This window comes from Equus caballus, chromosome 14 (assembly GCF_041296265.1).
Source record: "Equus caballus isolate H_3958 breed thoroughbred chromosome 14, TB-T2T, whole genome shotgun sequence".
Taxonomy (NCBI): Eukaryota; Metazoa; Chordata; class Mammalia; order Perissodactyla; family Equidae; genus Equus; species Equus caballus.
Window position 1 is genome coordinate 69,731,862 of NC_091697.1, and position 25,116 is coordinate 69,756,977.

Below are 25,116 nucleotides of genomic sequence, written 5' to 3' on the forward strand. Positions count from 1 at the left end.
AGATGGAAAAGTGCCCATTACTGAATTTAAAAAGCAAGCAGCATAACACTATTTTTGTTTAAAATGAACTCCAACAGTAGAACTTTTTTTTAAAACTGCTTGTATACATATGTTTGTATAAGCATAGAAAAGAATAAATCTGGAAGAACACTCATCAAACTTAATGATATGGAAATTTTATACCTGTCTGTACTGGTTTGATTTTTCTTCTAATGAGCATGTACAATCTTTAAATTAAAACAAAACAAAACTTTTAAAAAATAAAAACATTCATGAACCACAAACTGTAGCAGAGACGGCTAGCTGCCCACCAAAAAGTCATGCTTCCCAGTTCTTAGTATAGAATGGCTATCCAGTCAGGGACTACATGAGCCCTGTGACCAGTTCTTCCCAATGATACGAGAGTAGAAGTGATATGTGCCAATTCTGAGTCAAAGTCATCGAGAAACATCTATATCTTCTCCTTTCTCTCTCCCCAACTGACTGAGGCTGAATGTAGAGGAGTTTAATGCCCCAGTGCAATGCTTCTCAAACTTTAATGTACGCAGGAATCACCCCGGGATTTCATTAAACTGCAGATTGTTTAGCAGGTCTGGGAGGAGCCTGAGATTGTGCATTTCTAACAAGCTTCCACATAATGCCAACGCTGCTAGTCCACAGACAGTCCGTTAAGTCCCAAGGCCTTAGGGGCTGACAGAAGCATAAGTATGGAGAGTCCTGAGTCCCTATATCATCACGTGGAAGAAAGCCACCTGGAACAGGAATATCTACACTAGATTATCATTAAATGAGCTATCCAAATTTGTATTATGCCACTGCAATTTTGAAGTTTCCTTCTGACAGTACCTAGTGTTACTCTAATATAAAAATCTTTGCTATTTTAAACAAAACTTTACATTTTTTATCTTTCTTAAAGCTTTACCTTCATCAGATTTTACATCTGCCTGATTAGAGTCTTCTACACTGGCCTCAGAAGCTGGTTGTTCAAAACTTTTTCTAAGTTGCTGTAAAAAGACTTCCATGGACAAAGTAAAATGCAACTCTTTATTGTTCAGCCAGTGTACCACAAAAGGCCCACTCTTCTCTTCATTTTCACTTAGACTTAGAGACGTAATAGAAGGAAGAAGTGGAATGTCTATAAAGAACAATAAAAAACACAATTAAAATTTCTATCATTTTAGCATACAAAATATCCAGGTTTCATATATTTATTATTGACTGCTACACTTACCTTTAAACCTCTGCAATACATTTTATTTAACCTAGAAATAATACTCTCAACATAATGTTTGCCATGATTATTATTAATGATAACAGACTTAAATGGTAAATTTAACATACTTATTATAAAAGAGATAAAATTATATATTCTGGGTCATATAGCATAATTTATTTATATACACATACATACATATGTTTTCTTTAATTCCAAAAAAATAACGTCACTAAGAAACACGTTTAGGGCTGGCCCCGTGGCCTAGTAGTTAAGTTTACACACTCTGCTTGGGCAACCCAGGGTTTCGCTGGTTTGGATCCTGGGCACGGACGTGGCATTGCTCATCAAGACACGCTGAGGTGGTGTCCCACATGCCACAACTAGAAGGACCCACAACTAAAAATATACAACTGTGTACTGGGAGGCTTTGGAGAGAAAAAGGAAAAATAAAATCTTATAAAAGAAACATGTTTATAATTTGTAGACATGTAAATAGGAAAGTCTTCTTAATTTATACACAAATATTGGCAAGAAATATATTTTAACCTAATCTACCACGAAAAATGCCATAATCACGATGTCAAAGGAACTGGTGATATATTTCTCTCAATAGTAACAACTTTCTTTTTTATTTAATAGACTAACATATTAACTTTTTTTTTTAAAGATTGGCACCTCAGATGATAACTGTTGCCAAGCTTTTTTTTCTTCTTCTTCTTCTTCTTCTTCTTCTCCTCCCCAAAGTGCCCCCAGTACACAGTTGTATATTCTTGCTGTGAGTGCCTCTGGTTGTGCCATGTGGGATGCCACCTCAGCATGGCCTGATGAGTGGTGCCATGTCCACCCCTAGGATCCAAACCAGCAAAACCCTGGTCACCAAAGCAAACTGCGTGAACTTAACCACTCGGCCATGGGGCTGGCCCCCACATATTACCTTTTTAAATGACCTACTCATCTAATTCTAAGATGGATACTGCTTATTTATTAACATCAAGACTGAAATTGAGGTTCCCTTTTTATAGTCAAGAAAGGCATTCAAGACAAACCAACTCAGCTAAAAAAAACTGTCCTTTGATATTACTTTTGATATAATTGCTAAATTAAGTACACAAAAGTACAAATTCAGAGCAAATTGTGACAAATGATAATCCCTAATTAATAGAGGCGAAGAAAAATGTGTCTATCATATTAAATCAAATCTAAATCTAGCCCATGCTGGTGTCTGCTGAACAGTAAAGGCTGAAACGGATTCAAAGAATGTAAACAATTATCCCCAGAACAAATCTACTGGGTTTTTTTTTTTTTTCCGTTTTTCTCCCCAAAGCCCCCTAGTACATAGTTGTATATTCTTCATTGTGGGTCCTTCTAGTTGTGGCATGTGGGATGCTGCCTCAGCGTGGTTTGATGAGCAGTGCCATGTCCGCGCCCAGGATTCGAACCGACGAAACACTGGGCTGCCTGCAGCGGAGCGCGCGAACTTAACCACTCGGCCACGGGGCCAGCCCCTCTACTGTTTTTTTTAAGGGAAAGATAAATAATTTGAATTAATTATTTGTTCAAACAATGTGTATATTGTTGGACACTAAGAAAAACCCAGTATTATAGTGGATGAACAGTAAAGGAAAGGACCTTTTCCCTGTCCCTTCTATTGGAGGCAAGTTCTAAGAGTTGACAGATATATCCAATCCAAGAGCTGTGTTTATAACTATATATTCATCAGTATAATTACTTGATTAATATTTACCTATCCCCTGCCTGATTATATGCTTCACGAGATCAAGGATCACACTTGTTTTGATCACCACTGTGTCTCCAGTTCCTACTACTATCTCCAGTTCCTACGCTGCCACAGACTAAACACTCAATAAAAGCTCTGAGGAGGGGGCTGGCCCTGTGGCCGAGTGGTTAAGTTTGCACGCTCCGCTGCAGGCAGTTCAGTGTTTCGTTGGTTCAAATCCTGGGCACGGACATGGCATTGCTCATCAAACCACGCTGAGGCAGCATCCCACATGCCACAACGAGAAGGACCCACAACAAAGAATATACAACTATGTACTGGGGGGCTTTGGGGAGAAAAAGAAAAAAAAATAAAATCTTTAAAAAAAAATAATAACAGAGGACCAATGAGACATTAATTTCTCCAAAAAAAAAAAAAAAAGCTCTGAGGAATCGCACTGCCAATTCCATTATTCCTAGGTGTAGTGCCAGGGATTAAGAGTGCCCCCAAGAATCCAAATGGGTAGGATTTCCTGATATTCAACTTACAATCAACTCAAAAGAAATCAACAATGCCACTAGTAGACAACAGGCCTGGCTGTTAAGTACACAAAAAGGAAAGACTAATGCTGGCTTTAAGCAGAAGCATTCTAGCTAAAAGGAAACGCACATTTCTTCTGTCTCTTGACCTCACTCAAAGAATTGGACTAAAGTTGTTTTTTATGAGAAATCTTCATGGAAAGGCTATAAGAACTAGAACTCATAGAACATGCTCTTCCAAGCTCCTCTCCTGTATCTATTTCTATTGATGGGCAAAAAAGCAAAGTCAAATTTGAAAGTTAGGCCTTGAGTAAGAAATAGAGCATTGAGAAAGGTCATTCCAACAGATCTAATTTAGGGAAATGAATTCTCCATAGGGTCTAATCTAGATGCTACTAATATTATTTTGATTTGCTCTACATGTATGGATTTTCCTTAGGGACCTATAAACTAAAGAAAAGATTTAGAGTTTTCCTTATTGGAAGGTAGTCAAGGAGATGAAACATTGGAATTTAAGATTTCTTTTTCTATAATCCCTTAGCCTTTTCTATTAAAGTAAGAATTCAAGCTTGCTTTATTCTCAAAATATTGTCCTCTACTCAGCAGAGACTTTCAAAATTATTCCACTGAACTTAGAGTTGTCTCTGGGTCTTATAACCACTGTCAACATATGTCTTTTGATAAAGGTAATAGTTATTTCCCAAGTCAATAAAACTGTTTAATAAAACTAATTCAATATTCTCCCCTTTATATTTTCTTGGCTCATGGATTCTTTCAGAGTTGGGACTGTTGTTAACCAAACAAAATCTAAGAAAATCAGCAAATACTCTTCATTCCTACCACAAGTATCTCTACACTTTAACTTACTGGAACACTTCTCACTTTGACTCAAGTAACTAATAGACCATATTTATTGCTATGTTCCTTAAAGAATGTAATAGTGAAAATCCAATGTGCTATATGGAAATAAGTTATGCTTAATTTACACTTAAGAATATCCCAAAATATACAAAAACTCATCACTAGTGGTTATCTTCTGGGGAGAAGGACTACGGAGGGACAGAGGTGAAAGGAGGCTCTTACTTTTCACTTTCTGTAAAGACGGCATTTATCATGTGCAAATATTGGTTTACATTTTTTTCCCAGTAATATTCTAAGTTTCCACCTTAAATGTTCCAACTGTGACCATTTGGTTTTTAAACTCACAGAAAATATTTACTAGAATGATACAGCTAGATATTCCAGATCTTTCAATCTGTCTAATAGTACATATTTGACTATAGAGATAAATTTCTTAATTCTTTCAGTTATAACTTCTACATATTTCTGCTCTTTTCCTGAAATGGCTCTAAAGAACAATTACTAAACACATTGGTTTTATTTTAACAACTATATAATAATTATAAAATACTACTCTGTGGTGTTAACCTCTACGTTAAGTATTAGATCAAATCTCAACTTCTGAATAAACTAATAAAGAATCTCAACTTATCAAGATCTTAAATCACAAACCAAATCACAGCCTTAAAAAGAAAACAAGGAAACAAAAACGTCTTTTTGTGTAACCAGGAGCTGGCTACAATGAAAAGTTAGCTAAAAAAGCCCCCTCCAATTTTTCACTTATTCAGAAACTAAAAGTCTAACTTATTTGTTATAAAATCAATTTACTCAATTCCAAAAACACTTTTTGAACAGTGATTTATTACCCGTGGCTGGGTTGATGCTGGCTGCAATATGAAAGTGGCAAAGTGCATTGGCATGTAGTGGAGTGTTCCTGTGGACATGATGAGGATCTTGCTGATGTGGCAGGTATCCGGTATGTGCTACAACCGCAAGTGATCTCCTCCGACCTCTACGAAAATGTCTCAGATTTACCTGTGTGAATAAAAACAAAACTAATGCCTATACTGTCATAAGCATATATATATATATATATATATATATATATATATAGGTGACATAACGATTGGTAGACATTATATATATCCTATTTCTGATGAGTTTATACCTACAAACGTCTTTCAGTATTTTTGTACAGCAAATCTGAAACCTGAAGGATAAGCTTAGAACTTAAAACTGTCTGACTTTTCTTCTAACCATCACACAATACTCTGCAATTTTTATTTGGTTTATTTTCTAATTTGGTGAATGTAAAAAAAAAAGTTTACAATAATGGGTCTGTGGACAATGATGTCTCTAAGTACACTGTTCTCTTTGTATCCACAGTTAACTACTTATGGCCACAAGGCATTGAATAATATTACCATCATACATTAGGATGATATTTCATAATTTACAAAGCATTTTCAAAGAGATTCTATCATCTGACACATAAGACAGTGCAAATATTATTATTCTCATCTTTCATATGATAAAATAGTTTATACAGAACGCAAGGTCATCTAAAAGTTGAACAAGAAGTCTTCAGATTCCTAGTCAAGGACTTTTTTCACCTATTATTACACATAACCATTCTACTGGTTGTTGAGTCTCCCTGCAATATATGTTTAATTATATTCTGAGCCCTTAGAACACTGTCCAAAACTTGAAAAACAGTTGTCCGTAATCATACAAAGCATTCAAAGATAAATCATTTTTAGATGACTTCCTGTTTCCAATATTAAGAAAATAATAAGAATCTGTACTACCAGTCCACGTTCAATTACACTAAACATCAAAAATTGACTTTTACTTTCCACATTAATTAGTAAAATAAATACTCCAAGTTCTGGGGGGTTCTAAAGATAAAAGTAGAACAGAATCTGATAAACTACTCCAGTCATTCCGTAATTAGGGCAAAATACCCTAAACTCTAAAGAAAAAATAATTTTCCAGTCAAATCTTTGCATTCTCAGATTTTAATTTTAATTTACTTTATATTATTTTAGCTAAGTCAAGTTTAATCATCCTTTTGTTATCATCAGTTAACCTAAGATTAACTTCATAATTATAGGTAGTTTTATGCTCTAGGCAAAATCCTTACGAATAATTTTTGAACCAAATAAAACTGAAAATTTTCTGAGACTTGTTTTCCTAAGTCACATATTTTTTTTCTAACTATCCATATGACTTTGAATATTAATTAGGATGAATGTTACAAAAAAGGCAATGTACAAAAGATTTTAAAACTTGTAGAAAATAACACTTAACAAAACACTCACATCTAAGGCATTTTGAACTCTTTCTTTACTGGAAACACTTCTCTTGAAGTTATTTATTAAATTAATTGGTTCAGTCCAATGGTTGCAGTCACCTCCGTATAACAAACAATCATTTGGTAAAAATGTCTCTACCCAAAGACGACATACATTATCTTTGCAGCAAGTCAACAGTACATTACATACAGAAGCCCTAAGGAATAAAAAGATTTTAGAGGCAAAAACACAAATTTCAAACATTATCACATTCTACAATGTTTCTATAATTACTTAAATGCACAGACTAAGTTTCCAATGAAGAAAATGTCAATATATATTTATGCAACATATTTAATCAAAACCATTACAACTGAGTGGGTATTTGATTTCATCACAGCAAATGCTTGCTAACCTATTTCTTTTCTGCCTAGAATTCAGCAGTTCTTATAAGATTCCTCTTACATCTAAAGAATAGACTGAGATGATGTCATAATCCTTCCATTAATAAGCAAGAAAAAAACCAACATCTTCTATTAAAATTATCTGATTTATTCAGTGGATGGCTATTATTTGAATTATTTCATAGTTCTTCATTTAGAATACTCTCCAAAATTTGAAAACTAGCTGTTCCATAATCATACAAAGCATTCAAAGATAAATCATTTTTAGATGACTTCCTGTTTTCAATATTAAGGAAATAATAAGAATCTGTACTACCAGTCCATGTTCAATTACACTAAACATCAAAAATTGACTTTTACTTTCCACACTAATTAGTAAAATAAATACTCCGTGCATATTGGTCACAAACAAGCTACAGCAACTACTTAGTACACTTATTCTCTCCTTGCCTCACATATGCCAAAAGCAGGGAAGTGCAAAAATAGAAAATTCATGATAAAATAAGTACTAGCCACCTCCCTCCTTAGTCATTCTTGACTTTCAGTGAATTTACTGTCTTGCCACTCCACAAAATAAAAGCAAAATCAATTACATGCATCTTAATAAACCTCGTAAGCATCAAGAGCTCAAAGGCTGAAACTCTACCAACAAAGACTACCTTCAATCCGGTAACTGAGAAAATTTTAAAAAAAAGAAAAAGAAGTCACAATATCCTGTAATAGACACTTATTCAAACATATCTGATTAAAAAAAGAACAATTAGTAGAAGGCTTCTATCAAGTAACTCAGTAAGTTAAAGAAATAAAAACATTCTGTAGTAGTCACTTTGTTAAACATATCTACCAGATTATAAAAAAACAATAGCAAAGGGGAAGAAAATGGAGAAGAGCATATTTTGTCTTGTTCTCCTCTTCAGCTTGCGCCCTCTGTTCTCTCACCTCTCTCCCTCCCTCCCCACCCCACTTTCTCTGTCTACTCCCCTGCCTTTCTCCCCTTTCCACCCCCTCTCTGGGCTTCTCTCCTTCTGCCTTCTCCCACAATTGTTTGCTTCTCTGCCGCTCCAGGCCACCCTCCCTTTCTACCTCTCCTCCTTCTGACCCTCACCTCCCCCACCTCTCTAGGGCCCTTGCTCTTCTTTCCTTTCCAAATCCTCTGTTTCTCTCTCCTTTCCTCATCTTCGTGCCTTTCCCTCCTCCTCCTTCATTTTTTCTCCCTTTTTTCTCTATCCCCCTCCCTCACCTACCCCCCTCTTCCTTCCCTTTATAGTTTCTCTCTAGTACATTCACATACACACTGGCAGTGGCAATGAGATTAAAAGTAAGCAAATAGAAACAGAAGAAAATATATCAAAAGGTAATATGGAAAGTTCAAGGTTCATAGTGCTAATTAGTAACTGGCAGAATAGGAAGGCTTATAAAGGAAGAGCAGAAGGTAGGAGACTAAAGGGCTAAAAAGATAGCAATCAGAAAAGGCATAAGAACTTAGGTAAGAGCAACAAAGCAAGCAAGAAAGGTGCACAGCTCAGAAGCATGGAAAGGGCTTTGACCATTGAGTGTGGGTGGCCCCTGGTGACTCTCCTCAGGATACCAAGCCTTATGGATAGCCAGTGCAAACAGCTGGCAGGTAACATAAGCAGGGCATGGAAGAAATACCCTGATCTGTTTGAGGCACTTCTCTGGCAATATCTCCCTTCCTCACTTCTTCTTCAAGGTATCTTATTCTCTCTTCACAACATCTATCCTATCTTGATGTAACAACAGCCTAAACCAGTTATCTAGAATCAACTTTTGGAAGTTATTCAAGGATATCCAAACCTCCCAACCTGTCCTACATTCATCAATTTTTAATTGGTAAAGAAGTATATGCTCATAACAAACACTCCCAATTCTTCTCTCTCAAGCCAGCAGTCCCTTTGCATAAAGTACTACCATTTGGTTATCTTAATTTTATGCAAAAAACAAAGCACCTGTATTGCCTGGTGAAGATGCCATATCAGAAAGAGCAATGGTCTTTAATGGGATCTCTCTCATAAGAAAGGGTCAGCATTCCCATTATATAACTGCAGGAACTTGGTGAAACAAAAATGAAAACCGGAAGAGCTCAAGGAGATTGGCTGGTTCTTAAATGACATGGATCCAAAAATGAAATTCTGGAGACCTTTAAGAGATGTCATAACTGGGGCCAGCCCCATGGCCGAGCGGTTAAATTCACACGCTTTGCTTTGGCGGCCCACAGTTTCGCCAGTTTGGGTCCTGGGCACAGACACGGCACTGCTCATCAAGCCATGCTGAGGCAGCATCCCACATGCCACAACTAGAAGGACCCACAACTAAAAATATACAACAATGTACTGGGGGGCTCTGGGGAGAAAAAGGAAAAAGACAAAAAAAGTTTTCAAATCTTTAAAAAAAAAAAAGATGTCATAACTAAAGAGAATTCTAGTTCTCTACATAGTTCCCTATACTGCAGAATTTAGTTGACAGAGATAAAATGAACATAAGCAGGAAAAAAAAACCTAGTATGCCTTATTGCTGTTATCAGCATTCATAATGGCCCAGTTTAAGGCATCTGTCTGTGCCTCCACTGTGATCACTTTCCCCAAAACTGAGTGAACGAGGTCAGGACCAGATGTGACTGTCCGCTCTCAGAAGATACACAAATTCATAAGCCTCTTTTTTAGTATTCTGGTGGTCTAACCACCTGTGAAGGAAAACACTTGGATATATCAGAAGAAATCAGTCTCTGAAATGATGTAATCTTAAATAGTTCCAAAAGATTCACAGTTTGTGATGACAGCTATCTTTATTGAGATCATTTGTAACTCTTAAAATGAGAGTTAACATATGCCACAACTCATTCTATTCTAAACACATTTTTATATACATGGGCAATGGTCTCAGAGGTACTAAAGCAATAGTTCTCAAAGTGAAGCTGGGGTGAGCGTGCTTTTGATGACAATATAGAATGTCCACACCATTCTCCTTTAGCCCAAAGACTCTGACAAATCCTTCTAACAGCAGAACCATTACTGTTCCTAGAGTGTCCTAATCCTAAGCTTTGTTAGATTGGAGGGCTGAGGTAGGAAGAATAGTATCTACTGAAATAGAAAATAGTTCCAAAAACTTAGGTCTAACAATGATGGATACATGTCATTATACATATGTTCAAACCCATAGAATGCACATGAAGAGTGACCCATAATGTGAACTATGGACTTTAGGTGATGATAATGTGTTGATGTAGGTTCATCAATTGTAACAAATGTACCCCTCTCGTGGGGGATATTGATAATGGGGGAAGCTATACATGTGTGGAGGCAAGGGGTATGTGGGAAATCTCTATACTTTCCCCTCAATTTTGCTGTGAACCTTAAACTGCTCTAAAAAAAAATCAGTCTTAATACTAAAAAAAATTAAATTTTTTTTAATCTAGGTATATTCTGCTGGCTCAAAAAAGAGCAAAACTAGGGGCTGGCCCCGTGGCCGAGTGGTTGGGTTCGCGCACTCCGCTGCAGGCGGCCCAGTGTTTCGTTGGTTCGAATCCTGGGCGCGGACATGGCACTGCTCACCAGGCCACGCTGAGGCAGCGTCCCACATACCACAACTAGAAGGACCCACAACAAAGAATATACAACTATGTACCAGGGGGCGTTGGGGAGAAAAAGGAAAAAAATAAAATCTTTAAAAAAAAAAAAAAAAAGAGCAAAACTAAAGTTAACAAATGATCCAGGTAAACTACCACAGATCAGCTTAAGACATCTCAGGTGACAAAAAGGTAAGGGAAAAACTATACTGCTCCTACATGGTCTGGTCACATTGAAAATAGCCATGTGGAACAAAAAGGGATTTCTACCTATACTTAAGTAATAGGTCTCTATAACTTATTAATTATAGGCAAAAATTCAATGGGACATCAACTCTTACAAAGACTACATGAAAGAAAGGAAGCACTAACAGATATGTTTGTGCACGTATGTGTAGGTTGAACTAACACCTAGTTGAGGGCATCAGAGTGTACTAACCCACTCTCTTTTCCTCAAAGATGTTGGGTGCTGGGCCAGCCCGGTGGCACAGAGGTTAAGTTTGCCCATTCCGCTTCTCAGCGGCCCAGGGTTTGCCAGTCCGGATCCCTGGCGTGGACACGGCACCCCTTGGCAAAAGCCATGCTGTGGTAGGCATCCCACATATAAAGCAGAGGAAGATGGGCACGGATGTTAGCTCAGAGCCACTCTTCCTCAGAAAAAGAGGAGGATTGGTAGTAGTTAGCTCAGGGCTAATCGTCCTCAAAAAAAAAAAGGATGTTGGGTGCAGTTAAAGAAATGTTTGAGGCCTTACAGTATATCCTCTCAATAAAGCTGTTTGCTTTGATTTTTTTTTTAAAAAAAGGAAACTAGAGAAGATATGCATAGAGGGTACAAGACAAAGGAGTGAAATGTGAAAAAGTGCATGCAAATGACAATTTGGAGAATGATTAAGAGACAAAAGAACCGGATACATACACAGAGAAGAAAAAGATGCACAACTTTGTCACTTAAGACATCTGATATGAAAGTAAATTATCCTTTCACACAGCTCTCCTCTTCAGTGTCAATCATAGTTGACTCATGGCCAGATGTTTGCCAGCCAGGGACTACCTAATATTACTTGAATCTTCACAGGCAAAAGTCCTACGGTTACGCATTCTCAAAGTGAGAAAAGCAGTCTAAGTCACAAAGATAACGTTCTCTTAATACATGGGGAAAACGACCAATCCACTGACCTAGGCATGTATTTGCTTGTTTTTCGCCAGGAAAATCCATTCACAGCTCGAGGATGGGCCAGATATACAAAAGAAAAGTCAATTTCTCCTTGGGATTCTTTTTCTGAACTTTTATCTGGAGAGGTAACAGCTGTCCGCCAGTTTTCTACATTATACCATACCTTTAAAAGACAATCATCCTAAGGAAAAAAAAAATAGAAAAATATCCAGATCAGAATTAAATTAAAGATTACGTCAAATAGCAAAAAAAGATTTCTCTCCCCAACCACAGAAACTTAGGGATGGGAGGAGGGGTTGGGCATAGAGGAAATGAGAAGAAAATCTCTGATTCTGATACTTTTTTATTAGTATTCTTTAATTGTGCTTTGAGAATTAAGGTGTGTGAACCTGTGTATTTTGCAAAGGTTGGTTCAAGGAAAATGCTAGTTACCATACATTATGGAAAATGGAGACATTAAGGAAAAGACTGAAAGATGAATTCAAGGATTCAGCTTTCCCACTGGGCCAAATATCAAATAAGAAAGCATTACCACTAGCAGACTTACAAGGGCTGCTAATTTTTAAAAATAAAGGACAGTTTTCATGAATTATCATAGGAGTGCTCAAAGAAAAATGTTGACGATGATAATAACTAGTTAACAACTACTACTATATAAAATATCATAAGTACGATCAAAATTGCATCTCCTAATTTGGGAGGGGAAGAACAAGGGAGACTGGAATGTACCAGGTTCTGCTCTTAAACTGTAATTGCATTCCCACCTGTAAAGTCAATCAGAATAAACAGCTCCACTTCTCTCCCAAAAAAACCTCACTGAGGATTTAGGGCATCTCACATTCCTAGTCTGCAGAAGGCTTTGAGCCATGAGAACAATAATTTCAGACTATTAGTTGTGCATGTATTGCTTATGAACCAATGATTAGAAATAAAATAATTTCAAGGAAATACAATTGTTTTGAAATCAACAGGTAAATACGAAGAAAATGGTTACAATTGTCTTTCTAGAAAGTCTGTAAATTCTTACACTTTAAATACAGCCTAATACAGCTGCCAGCTAAAAGATAATTAATATAAATAGTAGCTATAGTTTAATGACAGTATACTGCATGCAACATACTGTGTCAGTCACTTTACATATACTGTCTAAATTAATCCTATGATTAATGACCTATGAGGTAGGTGTTTTATCTTAAGTTTACACATGACAAAACCAAGGTTCAAAGGGATTAACTTGTCCAAGATCAAAAAGCTGACAAATGGCAGATTTATACTCAGATCTACCTTAAAGTCTGTGGTGTTTCAATTATACCATACTGCCTTTAACATTATATTTAGCCAATTTTTTGCTATTTAACATTTTTAATAGAAAATATGTTCAACTTAAATAAGCAAAAGAATGAAGCCAGTTAACGTTTTTGAAGTTTCAAAATAAACCATAAATACAATTTGGCAATAGCATTTTCACAAATTACCTTCCCAGCAGTGGCAAAAAATTCTCCATCTGGTGAAAATTTCATTAAATGAACTTGGGAAGCAGTTCTGTAAATTAAACAGATAAAGAATAATTTTCAAGAAAAAAAATAAGTGAATGCAATATTACTTCTCTAATCTACATTCTGCAATTTGCTTCAAATAATAGAAAATTCTGTGATAACAAAAGTTGCATACTCACTTTTAAGCATATGTCATAAATGTAAAATAAATTTAAAAACATAAAACTTAAATATAAAAGTTATTTTTTATGTAAGAATATCCACACATAAGAATCATCCAAGGAATGACTTACCAGTCTTTAAAGCTTAAGAAAAAGAGTCACACCCTCATTCTCTTAATATGTGAGAAAGAGAAAAAGATTTCATTCTTTAACTTGGAAATCTAATTTCCAGAGCCACAGATATCCATATTCCAAAATACATTTTCATGGACAATAAATCAATACTTTAAAATGAATTTTGTCTTAAGGCAGCATTTGCCTAATTAAAGATTATGTGTGGGTTAATGAGGGACTTATAACCATCCTGGATTTAGCCTGCCAGCTTCACCTATATACTTGGTGCATACTTGTCTTTTCTTCTCCAAAGAGCTTTAGCTCATTTCCCTTCATCCCCTTCCCTTCTGGCTACCCATATATGCTGATCTCAAGACACCTCTCACTATCATTGCTTTCCTTTTCTTTACCCAAGTTCATGCTTAGAGAGATTTATCTTAAATTTATCTGTAAAAAGCCAAAGAGGAATTCTGTCACAGTTCATTCCAAATATGAGTAACTTTTTTTCCTGATTTTAAATGCCATAAATACGTAATAGAAAATACTGATACAGATGGATGAAAATAAGAAAATGAAATCATCTAGTTTCACCAATACCATGACACTCATTCCAGGCAAAACCACTGTTAACATTTTAATGCAGAGGCTTCCAAACCCTTCTCTCCATTCTCCTCTCTGTTTTATCTGAAAGGGTGCAGGGGAGGAGAGGATAGCAACTGAGGTCATAATTACAGTTTGCTTTGTAATATTTATTTAAAATATGTTATGAACATTTTTGCATAGCAATGTGTATAGAACTGTATTATTTTATTGGCTTATGGTAGTCCATTACACATATATACAATAATTTTAAATTATTTAACAATTCACTGCAGTTTTCTTATTTTTTATGCTACAAAAAAAAAGTGGCTCAATGGACATTCTTCCATATGCATTTTTATGCACCTGGTTAATCTTAGGGATATCCTTAAGACAAATTATTAAAAGTGCCTGGTCTCCATGATTGTGACCTTGTTCCCCTACAGTCTTTTCTCAAAACACCAGTTAAAGCAGTCCTTTTAAAAGGGAATACTCTGCTCAAAACCCCAACAGCTTTCCTACTCACTCAGAATAAAAGACAAAAGCAACAGAATAACCTATAAGCTGACTCTTGACTGATCATTTCATCACTCCTCACCCTGATCACTACTCCAGCCACAAGCTAAAACACATTCTTAACCTCAGAGTCTTTGCACTTGATGTTCCCTCTGCCTATAACATTCTTCTCCCAGAGATATGCATGCTCAGCTTACTCCCTCACCTCCTTCAAGTCTATACTCAAATATCACTTCTACTCTTCTTCCCCTTACCCTACTTTCTTTTTCACTATTGTACTTACTGATCTTCATCTAACAAGTGTAACCAGTGTTTTAAATGCGCCACAAATAGAATATGATCTCAACTTTTAAATGTATTCCAGTTAGTGTAATCTTCAGCTGATCCTAAATCAAAACTCGCATAATTGCTAGTTATTTAAAAACTGCTAAATAAATACTTAAATATCTGCTTACTTAAATAACAAATCGTCTCGAATAAATAACTAGTATGTCTAGTCCAAGTTACTACTGTATACTTTGATGTTGATTTAATTTAAGATTCTTCCCTCTTCCAAATGCATGAAACACATTTCAAATTCTTAGTTCAACCCAGGAAAGCCCTTTTCTAGATCTGTGGTGAAGGCAATTTAACACTTTGCTGCTCCCTTCTCCCCAACCTTGTACGAAATACTCCAAAGCAAAGCCACAGCTCTTTCTAAAAACTGTCTTTGCAAAATTCTATTCCCTCTCCACATGTTAACCCTTTTTAATACCTATTACACTCCCTTATTAACAGTATATAAGAGTATCTGTTTCTCCAAACATTCACTAGTAATAGATATTATTCATCCTCTTCTTTCTGGATATTTAATATTATTTGATTTTGAGTGAGATCAATCAACTCTTAATACACTTCTTATTCATATGTGCTACCATTTAAAAATTTTTGCTTCATTGTCCATTTTGTTTATTATTGCAATATCTGCTCTTTTCTCATTAATTTTTAAGACTTCATTTTAAAAAAGGCATTAACCCCAAATTGCAAATATTTCCTCTCAAGTTTTTGTTTCTTTTCCTTATGGTCTTTTTTCTTTATAGAAATTTTTTTATTGACACAGTCAAAACTATTAATTTTTTCCTTTCCTTTCATTTTCTAGTTTTGATGTCATACTTAGAAAGTCTTTCCCTAACTCTAAAGCAGCACTTTTCATCCAATAGCAATAGAACATAAATGACAAATGTTAGCCAATATGTAATTTTAAATTTCCCAGCAGCCACACTTTAAAAAGTAAAAAGAAACAGGTGAAATTAATATTTTATTTAACTTAATATAGAAACATATTATTGTTTTGACATGCAATCAATAAAAAATTAATAGGATATTTTGCATTCTTTTCTTTGTGCTAAGTTTTTGAAATTCAGTGCGTATTTTATACTTACAGCACCATCTCAATTCAGACTAGCCACAATTCAAGTGGTCAACAGCCATATGTGGCTAACTGCTACCATATTGGACACTGTAGCTCTAAAACATGAAAATTCACCTACATTTTCTTCTAATAGTTGTTTCATTGTATAGAAATTCAATTTTTTCCTTCCTTTGACATTTCTTTTGGTGCTAGATATGAAACAGCCTCTAACTTCATTTTCTCTTCCACAGAGCTAGCAAGCAAGTTTGTCACACTGACGTAAAATGCCATCTTATATGTTAAATCTCAATGTTTAATCGGCTATAATCCTGGACCTTAATCTGTCTGTTCCTTTATCAACAACAAACTGCTTGACCAGCTACAGTGTCAGAATTCATTGTACCATACAGGATATCCTCATTCTTTTTTTCTTTCAGAATCATCCTGATTTTCCCTTGTCCTTTTAAATGAAGTTTAGAACTATGCTCAAAAGTAGAAATTCCAGTGTGATTTTAATAAGAATTATTTTCAATGCACAGATTAATTTGGGGAAAATATACTTCCTCACAATAGGAAAACTTCCAATCAAAAGCATAGAAGAAAAGGTTATCTCTGTCTGTCTCCTTTCACATAATTTAGCAAGTTTCTCTTTAATGATCTTCATATAGGCCTTATACACTTCTTATGTTTCTTTCTAGTTGTTTTATTCAACAACTGAAAAACAATGAATCTGGGACCAGCCCCAGTGGCCTAGTGGTTAAGTCGGCATGCTCTGCTTCAGCAGCCTGGGTTCAGTTCCTGGGCACAGACCTACACCCATCTGTTAGCAGCCATACTGTGCTGGGGGCCCACATACTAAGAAAATAGAGGAAGATGGGCAAAGATGTTAGCTCAGAATCTTCCTCAGGAAAAAAAAAAAGAGGGGTCAGCTTGATGGCACAGTGATTAAGATCACACATTCCACTTCGGTGGCTCAGGGTTCCTCAGTTTGGATCCTGGGTGTGGACCTACACACTGCTCATCAAGCTATGCTGCAGCAGTGTCCCACATACAAAAAATAAAGGAAGATTGGCACAGGTGTTAGCTCAGGGCCAGTCTTCCTCACGAAAAACAAAAACAATAAACAAAAAATAGAATGTATAGAACATGGGAAATGCTGAACTCTATATACAATAAAAGGCATGTCACAGAATAAAAAGTCAATACTTTTTATGTTAGTGTGGTTTTACACAAACTAAAATGCATTCATAATATAATAAAATCATACAGAACAGGTTTTATACAGTTTAACATATAGGTTTATCAGTTTAATCCCCTAATTAACTACTTACTTGCAATGCCAAATGCATCTCCAATCCCCAAAGTTAAGATCTGTTTTATCTGGATTTTCATCTTCAGTTGGCTTCTCCAAGTTAGCATTGGACCAGAGTTGCAAACAGTCAGAACCAGTTAAAAGACGATTGCCTAAAAAATATATATATTATTCATCATTTATTATTTAGGTACTTAATTAGTAAGTTACATGCATAAGACATTAATATAATAATATAAGGATAGTACAACTCCTAAAAAAAGTCAAATAACAAAAAAAGACTTGAGGGAAGTATGGGTAAGGCTGTATTTTACTTTTATTGAAGCAGCTTGAGGGAAAAAAAGGAAGAGATTTTATAATCTCTCATTCAACAAACATTTAATGAGCATCTTCTTTGTACCAAGCACTGTGCTAGGCACTGGGGATACAATGACAAATAAACATTGTCTTTTTTCATGATAGGCTCACATTCCATTAGAGAAATATTATGAACAGATGCATGAAGGCATGCAAGTTCAAATATGTTCCCAAGAATGTCTCATAGTCTGGTATGATTAAGGAATAAGGTACACAGTAGAACTAGAAAAAGAAATAAAGTTGGAAAAAATTTTAGGGTCAGACTGTGAAGCATTTTTGAAGTTCATAAGGAGTCCGGAGTTTGTTATATGTGGTTGGGAGTTAAGGTTTTTAAGTGGAGGAGGGGTTTACATAATTGGACCTGTATCTTAGAACAAGACGTCTCAACTGGGGCACGGGGAGTGTCAACAGACGGACTTGAAGAGGCCTGTAAACCTCCCTCCACTGAGATAATATGCAAAGTAACATGTATAGCTTGTGCATTTTTCTAGAAAGAGAATCTATAATTTTCACCATACTTTCAAAGACTCCAATACACAAAGAAGGGTAAAGATCCTTTTTAGAAAATAACTCTAGGGGGCCGGCCCGGTGGCGCAGCTGTTAAGTTAGCTCAGGGGAAGTCTTCCTCAGCAAAAAGAGGAAGATTGGCAGTAGTTAGCTCAAGGCTAATCTTCCTCACCAAAAAAAAAAAAAGAAAAGAAAAGAACTCTAGGGGCCGGCCCGGTGGCACAGTGGTTAAGTTTGCACGTTCCGCTTCTCAGCGGCCTGGGGTTCACCTGTTCGGATCCCAGGTGTGGACATGGCACCGCTTGGCAAAAGCCATGCTGTGGTAGGCGTCCCACATATAAAGCAGAGGAAGATGGACATGGATGTTAGCTCAGGGCCAGTCTTCCTCAGCAAAAAGAGGAGGATTGGCAGTAGTTAGCTCAGGGCTAATCTTCCTCAAAAAAAAGAAAAGAACTCTAAACAGACAAGACTAGGGAAAACATAAGACACAGAGAAACCTGGTTAATTAACCATAAAAATACAAATGTGAAATCATGAGGATCTGAATCAAATATTAAAGCACGAAGCAAGGATTCGAAAGCCACTTCAAAAAGTAGAATTTTCAAGGCTTATCACCACCTAAAAAACAGGGAGATACAAGAGGTTTTAAGGACAGATTCCAGCTTCATGACTTGGGTAAGTGAGTAGAAGATTGTGCTATCATCCAAAGAAAGAAGATAATGGAGGAGACACAATGTTGGCCAAAAAGCTGACAATAAATTAGGCATTCACTCTGGCAATTAAAGACTATGGATTCATGTCTCTCTGGAAAGATCACTTTATTTCCAAAGGAAAGTAGGTCTGTGGCAAAACACAGACTTTAGATCAGAAATCTTTGTATCTAAATCTCAAATAAGTCACTTAATTAGACATGCAAATTTGATCTAGGTGGGCAACCTCTGACCCTCAATTTTCTCATCTATACAATTATACTCATCTAGACTTCTTGTAAGGATTAGCTATATATGTATAACGTATCTAGTACAGGCTAGGCACTTAGCAGAAGCTCAATAAACAGTAGGAAGTATGCGGCCGGCCCCATGGCTGAGTGGTTAAGTTCACGTGCTATGCTTTGGCAGCCTGGGGTTTCACCGGTTTGAATCCCAGGTGCAGACATAGCACTGCTCATAAGGCCATGCTGAGGCGGCGTCCCACATAGCACAAACAGAGGCACTCACAACTAGAATATACAACTATGTACTGGGGGCCCATAGGGAGAAGAAAAACAAAAGATTGGCAACAGTTCTTAGCTGAGGTGACAATCTTGAAAAGAAAAAAAACAGAAGCAAGTAGGTGGAAAGTCTCACAGACAGATAAAAACAGCCCAGAAAGTATAATGAAATATTCTATTTAAATATGGTTACTATTCTACTGGTTAGCTTAGCAACAGACATGTCTTCTTTTCTTTTTTATTGAGATAAAATTGACATATAATATTATATTAGCTTCAGGTATACAACATAATTTGATATTTTTATATATTGCAAAATGATCACCACAATAAGTCTAGTTAACATGCATCACCACACATGGTTATAAAATATTTTTTCTTGTGATGACAACTTTTAGGATTTACTCTCTTGGCAACTTCCTAACTACAGTCACTACGCTCTACCTTATATCCCCATGATTTACTTATTTCATAAGCGGAAGTTTGTACTCTTTGACCTCCTTCACCCATTTCACCTACCCACCCCCCCCCACCCACACACTCTACACTTCTGGCAACCACCACCCTGTTCTCTGTATCTATGAGTTTGATTTTTAAAAGTTTTCTTTTCTTTAACATAAACTTAAGATAAAATTAAGGTATCCCATAAAGGATTAAAAATTTAATGTAGAATACAAAATAATCAATCCCAGGTATGGAATGAAGCAAGAGTAGATAAAGTATGGTATAATATATTGATTTGAACACAAAGAGCAGGGGTATGGATATTAAAGTAGGAAAAATAGCATAAAAAGTCTAAAACAGAAAATATTACAATGTAAGCATGATGCAACTGTGGGTTTGGAGACAATGCAAAAGCACTATAGTCAGTTTATTAATGCCATCTGAAAAAATTTCTTTATATCCCAATACCTGACATATAATAATAAGCAAATGCTGATCAAAACCAAAATACTAATACTTCACTTAAAATATTTAAACTGTTTATAAATAATTGCAGTTTATTTGCAAAAATAATAATATACTAATAGCTCCCAAATATTTATTACAGTAATAACTCATTTCTCAACCAAACCACTAAATTTTAAACTTTTTGACTATAAAAAGAAAAATAAACTTTTATGTAAATTTTAACTTAATCACAATTAAAAAGACAATGGCGACAAGCTGTTGTCAAGGCACTACAGATACGTTAAGAAAATAAGTAATTATCTTTTAATACTACTCTACAATGATGATTTTAGAAGAACTATTAATACTATCCTCTGAAGCATTATTACTGACAACCACAGATACAAAAATCCCAATCAACAACTACATCATTACTAAAGAAATATCACTCAATTCAAATATTAAATATTTTTATTACAGTTATTAATATGACACTTCAAGTAGCCAGTTCACTTGCTAACAATATTTTCATAGAACTTTATCATTTACCAAGTACTTTCATATACCCTACCATATTGGATCATTAAAAAACTATCTTGTGAAATAGATGTTATTTTAATTTACAAGTGAGTTAATCACTCTTGATCTGTTAAGTAATCTGTTCGTGATCACAAAACTTGTAGTCAAATATATCAACATTTATTGAGAGTGTAATATATGACGGACCCCTAGATTCTGAATAAAACAGAATCTTGGCCCTTGTCTAATCAAAAAAATAAACCATGTAAACAAGTAATTACAACAGATTGTAGTGCTATAATAGAGTAGCCATATAATTTATCATCCAAATAATAACACTTGTGAAAGTGACTCTATTAATAATCATATGAAGACAACAGGCATAAACTGGGACATAAGTCACCCTATCCATAGTAGTTATATACAAAGTGATGTACTAAATGCCAAATTTGGACCCAGGTCTGACCTCTTTTCACTATATGCATAAAACATACATGTAGGTTACCAGTTAGTAAGCATCAATCTTAGAATCTCATGGGAAGAAACACTCTAAAACACTGTGATTTTTTTTCAGAAATCTCAAAAATAATCTCTGTTATCTTCTAAAATGATTTCCAAAAGTTCTAAACTTTGGGTTCTAAATTAACATTTTTTTCCCACCATTTCATGTACTATGTTAAAATTTAAGCTATCTTACCTAAACTGATGACTTCTAGTTCTATGTTCCAAAGGTAACTTCTTTCTTATATTCTAGATTCAAATGATCTATCTATTGTATATTGCTATCTGATATGCAAGCATTCCAAATTCCACACATCCAAACAAAACCTAAGTTTCTCTATACCTAACTCCTACATATCACTCTTCTTCTTATGGTCACAGATATTCTGAAAGTAATCTGAAATCCAGTTGTCAAGTAAAGTCAATTCTGTCATCTAAATGCATTTCATATCCGTGTAATCCTTTCATTAGCCATTCAATATTAACTGAGCACCTACTATGTTAAAGGCACTGAAACACGCTCTTATTTCTCATTCAGACTACTGTGAATGCATACTTTCCAAAGGTAATTATAAATAATATAATATTTATCCTCCTGTCCCTCTTGTCTCTGATTCTCCTAACTCACTGCTATCAGAAATTCTTGCAAAACCATAAATCTTAGCTTGTCACTAGCCACTTTCAAAAAACTTTAATGCTTTTTAGACAATAAAAAGAATTAAATTCAATTCCTTGCATGACTTTAAAGGCCTTCCATAGTATGCTGCAATCTTATCTCATCACCAGACTCACTCCAGCCTCAGTGAAGTACAAACCATTATTAGAATACATCTTATGCTTTCTTTCTTTGTGCCTTTGCTCACCCTGGTAGATTGGTAAAAACGGCTTCAGGATGGTTTTTTAATGTAGAAATAGATAACTGATACGTACACACATTATCTCTTCTTAGAATTCAATTCCTTTTTCCCTCCTCCATCTATCCCCACCTCCATTGTTAAAATCTATCTACTTTCAGGTCAAAAGGCTCCTCTTCAATGAAACTGATTTCCCAGAGAGAATCAATGTCTCCTTCACAAAACAACGGGTATTCCTACCATAGCTGAAAATTATTACAGTGCATATTTGTCTTAATTTCAGTACAGGCTCTAAAAGAGTACAATCTGTTTCACTTACTTTTGTGTTTCCCACAAAAGCAGAACTGAAATACATGAAAGTAGTAAAAGCAACAGCCTACACAAGTGACAGTCCATTTCAGTCAATCCTGCTTGTGTTCTTACCTGTAGGATCCCAAGTTATATTGTGTGCTATTGATTCCAGAAAAAATTGGCCACTTTTCTGCCATTGACTATATAATTCCTAAAATTAAAAGAAAAAAGTCATTTAGTCAATTATTATTTGCATCTTTTCTCTGTCAAATGTATATATTCATGCTTATTATTCTTAATAATACATGTAGTCACTTTTTTTTGAGGTCTAACTGTCCACGTAGTCATTTTTTGTGTGTGAGGAAGAGTGGCCCTGAGCTACCATCTGTTGGCAATCTTCCTTTTTTTGTTTGAGGAAGATGATCCCTGAGCTAAAATCCGTGCCAGTCTTCCTCTACTTTGTATATGGGACACCAGCACAGCGTGGCTGGATGAGTAGCGTGTAGGTCCACACCCAGGATCTGAACCCGCAAACCTTGGGCCACCAAAGCAGAGCGTGTGAACTTAACAACTATGACACTGGGCCGGTCCCCATGTAGTCATCTTTAAGGAGAACAAAATGTTCAATTCAGTCAAAAAAAATAAGGAATATGCTATGGATTAGTGAGAGAACATCCATTCCCAGATGTCCAAAAGTCCATCCTTAGTATATCTAAACAACGAATAAGTATAGGCCACCTTGGACAATATTAGACTTTTAAAATTATAATCATTAATTTAATATTACTAGAGTTTTGAAAGTTTAATTTTAAATGTGTCTGTGTCTCTGCTATTTGAAGCTGGCTTCTCTTTTAATGTTTCATCCCCACCTGAGGTCATACGGTATGTGTGAAAATTCGGAATAAGATATGTAACACTTACATTATACTATATTTAAAGCAATATTTTGCAAACTTTTTTTACCTGCAAACCAGTAAAAAATATACATTGCACTGTGACCAAGAACACACCTACATATACACATAAATGCAATCTAAGTTCACCCTTACCACATGTGATGCACTCTAATATTTTCTATTCGATTTCATTTTCTTTTAAATTCAGGTTGTGGCCTACAAAGCTGATTTCACTAACCTCTCATAGACCGAGACCCATAAACATTCTCTTGAGGCAGTGGTTCTCATATTGCTAGAATTACAGATTTTGTACACCTTCCAAGTCTATGATTTTTCCATTTGTTCCAGTTTTCCCCTTATTCAACAAGCTTTTTTTTTACCCTCTCTGTAATGTCAGTGCTGCCAACCATTAAACCAGTCTCTTCTTCTTAAGTTTTCGACACTATTATATTAAAATTATAATTATTACAAGAGAAAAATGGGCAAAAACTGAAATTGTCGATTCTACCCTTACTAATACAGGAATTTTAACATGACGTATTGATATTTTTTTAAAGTCAGCTATTTCCTTCAACAAATATTTATCGAGTATTATTTGAAATATATTGTTCTGGGTGGAGCAACCATCTTTAAAATTTATTTTTAGTACTGTCAATTACTAATTCATAAGTCTATAAGAGCCTCTAATATAGGATTCATTAGTTAATAAATAAATACAAATAGAAATCAGAAGAGAACTGTGGGCTCTCCTTCCATGAAATTTAAAAATGGTTATCAACTAACCCAGAGAAAATATCTTTCATTAACACAAGGTAGGAAAAGAATGGTCACAACTAGGAATCAATACAGCTGATTTTATTCTTAGCTCTGTGGTTTAACAGCTGTTTCATTGGTCAAGTCACTTTATTTTCTTTGGGCCTCGGCTGCCTAATTTATAAAAAAGAAATAACAGCTGCCAAACTAAGCCAGAGGGAATTCGTAGGATACTAATGAGATATTAATAAGATACTAATGAGCAAAAATGACAACTATTAAAAGATATGTAAAGGTATGATTATTATTAAAAGACTGTTTCTTTCTATTTAACATATTTCCACACAGTCTTTGATATTATGTCATCCTTATACTATCTCCACGAAGAATGAATAGATATTAACCAATTTCAGAATTGAGCAAAGAGCCTCGTAAGGCTGACTTGCTTAGGATCAAATAGTTAGAAAGCAGCTGAGAAAGAAATCAGCCTTATGACTCCTAATACAATACTCTTAAGACCCCACTATGCTGACCCTTTTATGTGATTTAAATCACCAGTTTAACCTTTAGTAGAGATGGGTAAAATGACCTGATCAGTCTGCTATATTTAAGAGCATTAAAGCACCCAAGAAATCTACTACATAACTTCAATAATTATAAATTATTGTTTTAACCAGCTTTCAGAACTATTTCTGCGTATAGTTTCTTTATAAAGAAAAACATTCACTGACCCATTAACAACTATACTACACAATATTATAAGTGCAAGAAAATAAGTCCTGGAGATATAAGATTCTGCAATTAAAAGTTAAAATGTAACTTTAAAAACAAAATACATAAGAAAAGGCAGAAAAACTATACAAAAGTGGATCATAAAAATAAAGTGCCACATATGACTGGACAATGGTGCTTGACACTAGCAATAAAGTAACTGCCAAACTTAAAGTTGCTGGCTCTTCAAATACTTATTATAAAAGAAAACACAGGGGCCGGCCCAGTAGC

The 25,116-nt window shown here is 35.3% G+C and overlaps 1 protein-coding gene across 5 annotated transcripts in view; it reads right to left on the minus strand.

Moving 5' to 3' along the window:
• Nucleotides 1-25,116, minus strand: part of DMXL1 (Dmx like 1) — a 137,916-nt gene that overhangs the window by 89,397 nt on the left and 23,403 nt on the right. For all 5 annotated transcript variants that reach the window (XM_070233202.1, XM_001504549.7, XM_003362834.5 and 2 more), the window contains 7 exons: nt 22,598-22,676; nt 17,355-17,487; nt 13,243-13,309; nt 11,770-11,948; nt 6,634-6,823; nt 5,179-5,347; nt 923-1,135 (listed from right to left, as the gene is read on the minus strand). In XM_070233202.1, coding sequence (XP_070089303.1) covers nt 923-1,135; nt 5,179-5,347; nt 6,634-6,823; nt 11,770-11,948; nt 13,243-13,309; nt 17,355-17,487; nt 22,598-22,676 — 1,030 coding nt within the window. The remainder of the gene's footprint in view (nt 1-922; nt 1,136-5,178; nt 5,348-6,633; nt 6,824-11,769; nt 11,949-13,242; nt 13,310-17,354; nt 17,488-22,597; nt 22,677-25,116) is intronic.